Here is an 11,700-nt window from a genome sequence, read left to right on the forward strand (position 1 = left end):
ATATAAAATTAATCCAAGCTCTTTATATATATATCAAAAAAGTATGTAGAGTATATAGCTTGTATTAGTATAATATTTTGTAGTGTCGAAGGTTTGTATAATCTTTTTAATTACAATATATCCTAGTTTTTATTTTTTCACAAACTTTGAAACTTGAATTAAATGAATAAACCTAGAAGTACATAAGCAACTTACAAAAATAAATTACTTTTTAGTTAACTATACTTACAAATTAAACATTGAAAATGGTTTAAAACTTAAAGATAAATGAAATAAGTAATACTAGTAACCTTTTAGATTTTTTTTCTCTTAAATAAAGTTTTATTTTATGAAACAAATTAAAGTAGTTTAACATGAATTCCTTTAAATGTACAATTTCAGTCTTTGCTTTATATCATAGTCATTATTATCTAATAAAATATCTTTTCACTAAGTTAACATTTTTAGCTGCGAATATTCTTACTGCAAAAGCTTTAGTATAATTAGATTGTTATAAAACTTATAGCAGAAAATATTTTTAATTTAGTTTAAAAAAGTAAATTAAGCTTAAATCTTTAACAAACCAGTTAAACTGACCTTATTTTTTTTCATTTAATAAAAATTTAAGGTATATAATCAAATTAATTTTTGATAAAAATTTTCATAAGAAAAAAAAATGTTAAAATAAGTAAGTAAATTGTAAATTAAACACTTATGTAGTTTTTCACTTTAATAAAATTTTTGCAGGAACAAAAAAAAATTTTGACTTTAAGAAATATAAGACAAGACGTGAAAGTTAGTTAAAACTTAAAAAATTAACATGCATTATTAAAGTTTTAAAATTAAGTGAATTACTCAAGCGTACGATTTTGGCTTATAAATTTCTTTTTTCTTCTAGCTCTCTCACTTTTGCGCTAAAACTTTGCGTCTATTTGTAAAGTTCTTAAATGAAGAGAATAACTCGAGCGCGCTCCAGCGTACCACTCACTTTTCACTTTACTTTCTTTTATATCTCCAAATTTCTCTCAATTTACTATAGAGCTTTAAAGCGCGTGTTTACAATTAAAACAGCTGTATTTAACTGCCATCTTGATTATACCATGTCTGGTTGGAGTAACTTCCTCTTCTTCTATTTTTGGTTACTGACTATAACGCGCTATTATAATGATATCCCCAGATGGGAAAGGTTATAAATTGTACGAAGAAAAATTGCACGAGGTTATTAAATTGCACGAGAACAAAATTGCACGAGTGCACAAAATTACACGGAGCCAAAATTGTACGAAGCCAATTTTGGACGAGTTGCATTTTTGCACGAGAGTAAAACTCTCAACAGTTGGAGTAAGAAGGCATTTAAGTCACAACCTGCTTCAGTTATTCCAGAGTAGACTTTTATACTGTTTTCTTGTAGTATATAAAGTTTTTTGAGTAGTGTTACTTTTTAATAATAAAATAGTGTTCTTTTAAAAACTTAGAGAGGCAACCACATTTTAAATGTGTCCTAAAAATACTGTTTTTTTTTTTATACAGAATGACCATTTAATTTTGGTCACCTGGAATTTAAAAAGATAAGTAAATAAAAAAACCTAAAAAAAAACAAGGTGTTTTATACTAATTAAAGAAAAATTCTAGAAGCTAGAAGAAAACTCTTGGGATTTTTTATAAAAAATTTAATAACAGTGTGACTATTTTTATAAAGTTTTAAATTATTTATAATAATAACATAAAATTTAAGAATTAAAGAAAAATCAATCTGTAGATTTCTTAGATATTTTTTTAATACTTACATTAACTACAATGGTAGTTTTTCATTAATTAAATTTAACTGTTCTTAAAAATTAACATCTAATGAAAAAAATTTATTTAATGCAAAAATAATAAATTTTTATGCAAAAGTTATTTAGATAGCATATTTAACATAAATTAAAAGTTTAAAAACAAAAGTTTTTATTAATTCTTTTTATGATTTATTTAAAATTATAATGTATAAATGTATAATAGTTCTTTTAACTTTAAAATAAATAAATTTGTATTGTTCATGTTTTGAATCTTACCATGTTTTTTAAAATAAATTTAGTACACATTCAGGGCTGCCACACTTTTGAGACACTCAAAATATTTTGAATAATTAAAAAAACTCAGGCTGACTAAGGATAGTTTATTTCTTTATAAAAAAATTAATAACAAATAATATAGATTTTAAATAATATTAAGCTGATTTAGTTTTAATAATTTAATACTTTTTATATAACATGTTTTGTTAAAAAAACTTGACTTTTATTAATTTTTATTAAAAGTTAAAATTTGCTTTCTCAGGGTTGCCAAAAAAACCTCAAACCCTGGAAAAACCTAGAATTTTACAATCTAGGCTAAAAACTTAGAAAAACCAGGAATTTTGACAAAAATTAATAAAAAAATCTAGAAACACCTGGAACTTTTAACAAAGTTAATATTTTAAGTTTTAAAGTTTTGATAAAAAGTTTATAATGTAGATAAAACTTTTTTTGTCCTCATCAAATTATTTTACTATTGAAAAACACATTTTAAGTAGCTCTTTAGTGTTTTTCAATAAATTCATACTTTCACAGGGTTGCAACTTTACCTGGAGTTTGACAATTTAGGCTAAAATAACCTGGAATTTGAGAAATTTAAAAAAAAAACTAGGATTTTGAAAAAAAAAATCACATAAAAAACCTGAATTTTAAACATTTTATTAAGTAAAATTTTGATTAGACACAAAAAATCTATCATATAAATAAAAAAAATTGTCATTATCAAATTGCTATTTTATTAAAAAACACATTTTAAGTAGCTTAATAGTATATTTTCATTGTTTTTCTACTAACTAACACAGTTTCTTACATTAAACTTAACTTTAAAATAAATTTAGACCCAAAAATGTGAACTTTTAAAAGCCTGGAAAATGTTTGCCAAAAACATTTGGCAACTCTGTTTTTTTAGAATAGCTAAAAATCAGGATAACTAAATATAATTTAAGTTCACTCAGGACTTAATTTATTTTTCTTAAGTTATTTTTGATCAAAATAAAGTAAACCCTGCACATTGTTAAAAAAAAAGATATCTATTACTTATTTATATAAATATTTTGCAAATTTTTTTTTTTAATGTTGTTTAGTTCATTAGTTTCATGTAATTTTAATAAATAAATATTTCATTTCATAATTTTTAAACAACAAAAAGAAATATTTTATGTAATAGTTTAACACAGAATTTTAAAAAGAAATAAAAGCATAAAGTTTTTGTTTTGTACTCTAATAGAATAGAATTTTATAAAACAAGTATAGTTTCAATATCCAGTGAATTTTAGAGTCTAACTTCAGTGTTTTAAAAAAAATTATTTTCAATCAATAATAGTATTATTTGGTCCAAGTGTTACTGAATATTTTATAACTTTTAGTTTTTTAAATAAACATTAAAAAAAAATATTATTATTTCTTTTAACATTTCTGTATACTTTCATTCTTCAAAAAAATAAAGATTATTATTAGGTTTTTTGATATTGTAAATAAAAGTCAGACTAGTAAGGATTTTTTTTAATAGTAAGGTGAGCCTAGACACTTTTTTAACTTAAGGTTAGTTTTCTGAAATTATAACCTTTTTTCCTAAAAAATAATGTTTTAGTTTGATTATATTCTGTCTGTTTGTTATATAAATATCAATTTAATTGTTCAAATTTAAAAACAATGTTTAGTTTTTATTAAACTTAAAACAATGTTTTTGTTTTTTGGATCTTACTACTATTTTAATAAAAAGATCTTTTGTTTTTAAAAGTTAGTTAAGTAAATTACAAGTGGTTACGTAGCCACAAGAGGCCCTCTAAAGTTAGATATTTGTGCTCAAAAAACTTTTATTTTTCAGTTTAATGAGCACAGATATTTTTAAGTTTGACGACCACTGTTTGAAAGCATTGGAACATTTACTTTCTTTTGCGTGGTACAAGTCACAAAATTCATGTTTAGTCGTATAAGTAGCTTGATATTTAACATTTAAACTTATGTTTTGTATAGGTAGATTTTTTTACAAGGGTTTTTTCCTAAAGTTCAAACAAAATACTTTGACAATAACATTAATATTATCAACAAAGTAAATTTACTAAAAAATTTGCTATTTAATAATATTAAGATAACTAAATTTTATAAGATTTAGTTCTTTATTAAAACTCCATAAAACTTGAAACATTTAAGATCCTGTTATGGCCGGGTCCTTATTCAAAAATAAAATTTGTATCTGGCCAGATCTTAAATAGTGTATCCGGTAGATAAACTGTATACCTTTTCCAAAAAATAACTTTACGTAAAAATTTGATACGCGAATTCCTTAAAGTTTTTCTTAACCAAAACTTCAAGGTATCTAGTAGATCTTTCTACTAAAAACGAACTAAATTAGTAAACTTAAATCCAGCATTAACTTAAAGTTAGGTAACCTAAAAAAAATTTTTTTAGTGATTTAATTAAAAAACAAAAGAATAATCCAAAAAGACGTTAAAATGGTTTTATCTGACCTTGGGAAAACAATTAAGAACGCCATCAAGAAGTTGAACAATGCCATCATTGTCGATGAAGAGGTAATTTTTTTATTAAAACAAAACAAGTTATATCAAGCATGACTTTATACGACTATGTTTAGATATTATTAGTCTTAGCTTAAACAGTTTCGTACATACATAAATTGTATAAAACTTAATGTCAAATCAAAAAAGTTAATTTATTTTATCACATATAACTTTTTTCTTTGTGTCTTTTAAACTACACACATATAGTGTTAAACCAAAACTCATATAACAGGTTTTAAACGAAACATTGAAGGAAATAACGAGAGCCCTTCTCCGAGCTGACGTTGAAGTTAAGCTCGTGCAGAAACTTCGAGAGAATGTCAGAAAATCAATAGATTTCGATAGAATTGGCGCGGGTTTGAACAAAAGAAGAATCATTCAGTCCGCTGTTTTTAAACAACTTGTAGATGTGAGTTGCTTCACTTATTTTTATTTAAAAAATATTTAAATTTAATTTTCTTTTGTTCCACTGTTTAAAGTTTATAAAAACATTAAAATAGAGGAGATATCTAGATAAACAACTAAATATAAATAGAATAAAAAGTTTATCAAAGCTTGAAAAGTACTGTACTGACCATTTCGGTAAAATTTTTAATTAAATTACTTAGTTTTATTCAAAATGTAATTATAAAATTATAAACTGAGTTCCTTAATATGTTTGTTTTATAAAAAAAAATATATAAGACCTTTTATTTATTTTGCAGCTCGTCGATTCCGGTGTTGAACCGTGGAAACCGGTGAAAGGAAAACAAAATGTCATCATGTTCGTTGGTCTTCAGGGTAGCGGTAAGACCACGACGTGTTCAAAGGTTTAGTTATTTTTAAGCAGTCACCATTAAAATAATCACTTAAATGTTAATTGATTACCTTAAAAACAATTTATAAAACATTAATTTTTACTATGTATATTTATTTTTAAGAAGTCACCATTATAATACTTTGTTATTAATTGATTGCTTTAGAACTATTTTTAAAACACTAATTTTTACTATGTATATTTGTTTTTTAGCATTCACCATTATAATACTCACTTAATATTAATTATTTATTAAAACTATTTCAAAACATTAATTTTCACTATACATAACCACAAAGCTGCTTCCCGCAAACTAGGTTGCGTGTTGTCTTATGCGTAGGATTTCGAAATTTTAACATTTTAAGATATAAAAATTAACTGCTGTCGGGTAAGTTGAAACTAAATTAAAAATAACTAATTACCGTTAAATCACAAAAATTAATCTTTTAAGATATAAAAACAAAGACTACTATCGGGTAAATTGAAACGCAACTGAAATAAAATATTATTAATTTCCACCAGATGGCGTATTACTACAAGAAGAGGAGCTGGAAGACGGCGTTGGTTTGTGCCGACACTTTTCGCGCTGGAGCTTTCGAGCAAATCAAGCAGAACGCAACCAAAGCCAAGATTCCATTTTTCGGTTTTTTTTTGATATACTTTTAATATTTAATATAACTTATATTAATTACTTTTATTGTTACTATTTTTATATAATTTAATTTATATTTTAATATTTAATATAATCTTTGTAGAAAGTTTTTTATACCTGATTCACAAATACATATAAGTTTATATCCAAAAAAAAGTTGATTAAGTTTAGCTAACTAACTTATCTGCAAAAACACTTATTTGCAGCTAAACTTCTGCAATAAACAAATTTTAGTTAACAAATATCTTAGCAATATCGTGACACTTAAATAAAAGTTCACACCAATAAAAACATCAAAAACTTGTTTTATATTTCTTTACAGTTTATTTAGTTTTTCTGAAAAAATAAAATTTTCAATCAGGTAATCAGTTTTGCATTGATCCCGCCAAGATCGCGATGGAGGGCGTGGAAAAGTTCAAGGATTTCGAGATAGTCATTGTCGACACTAGTGGCCGGCACAAGCAGCAAGAAGATTTATTCGAAGAAATGCTGCAAGTGTACAACAGCGTCGTGAGTCGTATATTGTATATCAAATGAATAGTATTTGTTAATAAATTAATTTTTTTATACTATTTCTCTATAGTTTGATTGTTATGTTAATAGATGGAGAAAATGAGTGAAAACTATTTTTTTTGTAATATGTTTTGTTTTGCTTTATATTCATATGCAAGTGTATAACAGCGTAGTGAGTCATATATTGTATATCTGATGAACATTATTTAATATATATTAACAATAAACTTATTTATTTTTTTATATTGTCTCTCTATAAGTTTGATTGTTATACTAATAGATGGAAATAATGAGTGAAAACGATTTTTTTTGTAATATATTTTGTTTTGCTTTACATTCATTTGTTAAAGAAATGTATGAAACTAATACAAATTATTTACGTATTATTTTATCATTATAATTCATCTAGTTAGTTCCATCATAATGTTTGTCTGAGAGTTGACAGTAAAAATGTAATGAACTCGTTTTTGAATCGCTTTTTGACTTTATTGAATTTCACAATATTAACTTGTGTAAACAGAAACCAGACCACGTGGTGTTCGTTATGGACGCAACTATTGGACAGTCGTGCCGAGGACAAGCGTGTGCTTTTAAACGTTCGTTTGACTTTTCGTAGAATAAATTAACACACTTACCTTTTTAATGGATACAATTAAAAATTTTTAAAAGCCTCGAATTGATTTAAAAAACTTTAAAATGTAAACTCGTGCTAAATGGAGCATGCGAAACTTTAACTACCTTAAATTATATGAAATATTAAAAAAAAAAGTTTTTAAAGCGTATGCTCCTTTCTCTTATTGACTTCAATAAACTAATTCAATTTAAAAAAAGAAATAAGTTACATATGCAAATTTCTATACAACAACAATATAAGAATGTTTAAGTTTCTTTTTTATTTTTTTAATATGTCAATCGTTATCTGTAATCTACTTGTCTGTATGATACGACATGTATAAAAAAACACACTTCAGATAAATATTTAAACAAAGCTTAAAAAAAACACATCATCATTGCTGAAAGCACAAAGTTTCATACAATATATATAATAATAATAGTATAATAATATAAAAGTTTCTCAAATTATTTTGTAATATGTGAATCGTTATTAAATAAAATAAATTAAAATAAATTCTAACAAAACGCATCATCATTTCTAAAAGTACAAACTTTCACACAGAAATGGTCCCGGTCGGTTCGGTGGTGATCACGAAAATGGACGGAAGCGCGAAAGGGGGCGGGGCGTTGTCAGCCGTAGCCGCCACCCAGTCTCCCGTGACCTTCATCGGTACCGGGGAGGCGTTGGACGCATTGGAGCAGTTCAAAACGACCTCCTTCATCAAGAAACTCCTCAGTTAGTTTTGTGGACTTTTTTTAAATATTGATCATTTCATAGATTTATGTACATGATTACTGTAAATGATTACTCAGGAAACTTTTCAGTTAGTTATCAATTTTTTATAAACATTAATCAGTTCATCGATTTATGTACGTCATCATTCTTTTATGATACCTAATGTCTTGTTATTAATTGTTAAAGTTAATCTACGACCTCCTTCATCAAGAAACTCCTCAGTTAGTTGTGAACTTTTTACAAATATTAATCAGTTCATCGATTTTATTATACTTAAATATTTTTCTATTAATTGTTCAAGTAAAATTTAATTTTTTCAAATTTTAAATTGTTTAAATAACTTTTTTTAATTGCTAGTTGTGAAACGTTAATGTCATTGTACTCAATGTATTGTTGTTAATTTTTTAAGTAAATCAACGTAATAGCTGTTGTTAATTGTTAGTTGTAAATCTTAATGTTAGTGTACGCGATGTCTTGAGCGTATAAAGAAAACCAGACAAGTTACATTTTTTTTAAATTATTCAATTATTTAATTGAGTTTTTAATTTGAAAATTGAAATAAAAAACTGTCTGCCATAAATTAATTATTTTATTAACAAACATTTATTTATAAACTGCAGACATGGGTGACATCGAAGGGTTGATTGAGCGAGTGAACGAGCTTGAATTGGGCGAAGATGATTTGGCGAACAAATTGAAGCAGGGCAAACAATTCTCACTGCGCGATTTGTACGAAGTGTTGGCAAAACTTAAAAATGAACCTTTAGGCGAGATTATGGTCGGTTGATAGAAACTTTCTTTTTACTGTTTAATTTTAAGCTTTAAACTGAAGAGATTACTGTATACTAAAATATTACCCTTTAGGTTAACTTATAGTCGGTTAATGGAATCGTTCTTTTAGAACTTTATTTTCACTGTTTAATTTAAAACTTTAAACTGAAAAACTACTATACACTAACATATTTATAATAAACATTAGTTAAATTTCTCTAAAAACTGTTTTGTTATATAATAAATAACATAAATTAAGTTTTTGATGGTGTCAAAAACAAACTAACTTTTATCTGTTCGTTTAATTGCATTCTATAGAAGTAATAAAATTTATTTTAGTTGTCACATAATATAAATAATAGCATCAAATATGTGATAACTGATTGATTTAAGCAATGTTTATTCTATTGATAATAGTATAAGCACTAGAGGATAAACAAACACTTTTAATATTACTTTTTCTGCATTTAATTAAACTATTATGATACCAATTTTTTATTAAATTTAAGTAAAATACAGCTGATAATTTTCTTTATATAGCTGATTTACAAGCTTTAGATTAAAACATACTGGGGCACTTCTTAATATTTATAATCATATTATTGCAGTTTTCAATTAATAAATTGCTATTTTCAGGTTTATTTAATGGTTTTTGCCGTTAGAAATAACTTTAAATGACACCAAAAGTTTTACTGAAATGAAAAACGTTGTTTAATTTTTTTATTATACTAATTTTCTTTTAATGCCTGAGACTCAGCTTTAAAACCTGCTTATGTTTTAATCATCTTTAATCATCATAATAATAACACACCGACAGAGCATGCTACCCGGGTTGAGTAAGTGTATGCCGAAAGAAAGTGGAAAGGATTCGGGTAAACACATGAAACGGATGATGGTCATTATGGACAGTATGACTGATAAAGGTAGTAAATGTGTATTCTGAAATTCTTTAAACTCTTACATTGTACTATAAATAGTAGTTTTAAAGATTTTTTTATTATTAGAAAATGTCTTTTTTGTTAAATGATTCCAACTTTTAAAACTAGGCGGTTTATAACTAATCAACAGTTGTTGGTATTTTCAATTAGTCTGCAATGTTCATTTGAAATAATAATACTATCCCTGCATAACTTTTTGTCTATTTTTACTCAATATATGTACTTAGAAATATGTACAATAAACCAAGTTACTAATTGATATAGATAAAAAGCTTTAGATAAAATTTCAATTTCAAATATTTTATGTTTAGTCAGCTTATGTTAAGTTATTCATAAAAAAAACAAAAATATTAATTTATACCAATAATAACTTATTATTTCATTATAACAGAGCTGGATTACGTAGAAGATAAAAAGAAGAAAGCAAAGTTTTGGTGTCCATCTCGCATCAACAGAATCGCCAGGGGATCCGGTGTCCCTCCGGGCGCAGTCCAGGAACTTCTCGCCCAACAAAAAACATTTGCACCGGTCAGAAATTTTTATTGAAACTTTGACACTTTTTTATGTTAAAACTTAATGGACATGGGTTGTAGCATTAAAAGTTTAACTTTATTTTAGTTTATTATTTTTCTCAGCAAAATTTTACAGAGTTTTGTCAAGTTAAAAGTTGTTTTTTACGTGTAAATGGCAACTTTAAATTACAGAACAGTTATGATTTAAATACAGCCTGACTTTAGTTTTATATACTATTCAAAGCTAAAAAAATAATTTTATTATAGTTTAGAGCTTATTTTTCTTAACAAAACTTTACACAGTTTTGTAAAGTTAAAAATTGTGTTTTATGAATAAGTGACAAAATTACAGGATAGTTATGATAAATACAGACTTTAGTTGTACATTCTGTCTTAAGTTGTCTCACTATTTTTTTTTGCAAATGTAGTAAATATTATAAATGTAGTAAAATGTACATACTATTCACAGCTCTTTAAGTGTGGAGGAAATGGAAACCCAGTGGCCCAACTCATGAAACAGATGGGGCCGAACGTTGCACAAAACTTTGGTTAGTTTTACAACAAATAAGCGACATTTACTAGTACTTAAGAAGTAAATAAAAATATTGTTAGAAACGTCTTTATAGTTTCTAATTTAAAGTACTCTCAAACAAACTTTCGGAATAAAATAATTATTAAAAAATAGAAAAAGACTTAGTTTTAAGATATTTTTCTTAGTTTCTATGGACTTCATTTTCTAAAGGCACTTTTTTAATGACTATAATAACTCTTTTTAATTTTAATAAATCCAGTTTAATACCATTATACCACTTAAATACATTGACAACAGATTAAAATTTTAAAACATATACTGTTTTACTTCTTTAAAAATTTTATTCTTAAACGTATGTTGTTATGCTACTTAAAGAACAAAAAAAGATTCAAAATGTTATACAAAATAAATAACGAGCACTTTAATAACGCAATTACGATAAATCATTTTTTTCTAAATTTTACAAAAAATATGAAAAAATAATTAAGTATCATAAGTTTTATTGGCAGTGCTAGGCTTAGAAAAGCACGTTTATCTGCAATTCGACGACTAACATACAACAGAAACTCGTTTTTTGACTTTAAACTGCAGTGCCTTATTACAATTAAAATTATTTAAGTTTTATTAATGTTTCCCAAACAGTAAGCAAAATATCCTGACATATGTAGCAAATTTAAATTTTTTGATAAAGGGACGGAAACTAATTAGTAAATAACTGAAACCAACAAATTTCAGGTGGAATGGCCGGAATGCAAAAGTTGATGAAGCAGCTCTCAGGTTCTACGACGTTCAAATAGAAAAAAATACCTTTTAGAGTTTTACTGTTTCGCAGTGAGCTTTTTAAGCCATTGCGGCTTTTCGCTGCACTTAGCTCATGAGTGGTTTCGATCTTGTTTAAGCGAATTTAGTTCGCTTTTATATTGCTTTATAAGTTTAGTTTAAACGAAAACTTAGTTTTTAGCTTCTTGGACTCACTTATTTTAGTCTTTTTAAAGAATTGATAACTTGATTTATTGGTTTTATGTTGTACAGTATTGCATCATCTTTTCGTTTCGCAGTTTTATTGCAAATAAATTTTATCAC

At 25.6% G+C, this 11,700-nt stretch overlaps 1 protein-coding gene across 1 annotated transcript; it reads left to right on the forward strand.

Moving 5' to 3' along the window:
• The first annotated feature begins 4,486 nt into the window (after positions 1-4,486).
• LOC145832655 (signal recognition particle subunit SRP54-like) lies at positions 4,487-11,414 on the forward strand. The gene is made up of 12 exons (XM_082939957.1): positions 4,487-4,564; positions 4,785-4,961; positions 5,257-5,361; positions 5,871-5,991; positions 6,362-6,510; positions 7,034-7,109; positions 7,691-7,864; positions 8,485-8,642; positions 9,453-9,558; positions 9,965-10,101; positions 10,555-10,633; positions 11,353-11,414. Exons 1-12 carry the CDS (start codon positions 4,487-4,489, stop codon positions 11,412-11,414), a joined length of 1,422 nt encoding a protein of 473 aa, XP_082796083.1.
• Positions 11,415-11,700: the final 286 nt, after the last annotated feature.

Source organism: Thalia democratica, chromosome 3 (genome assembly GCF_965202585.1).
Source record: "Thalia democratica chromosome 3, ktThaDemo2.hap1.1, whole genome shotgun sequence".
Taxonomy (NCBI): domain Eukaryota; kingdom Metazoa; phylum Chordata; class Thaliacea; order Salpida; family Salpidae; genus Thalia; species Thalia democratica.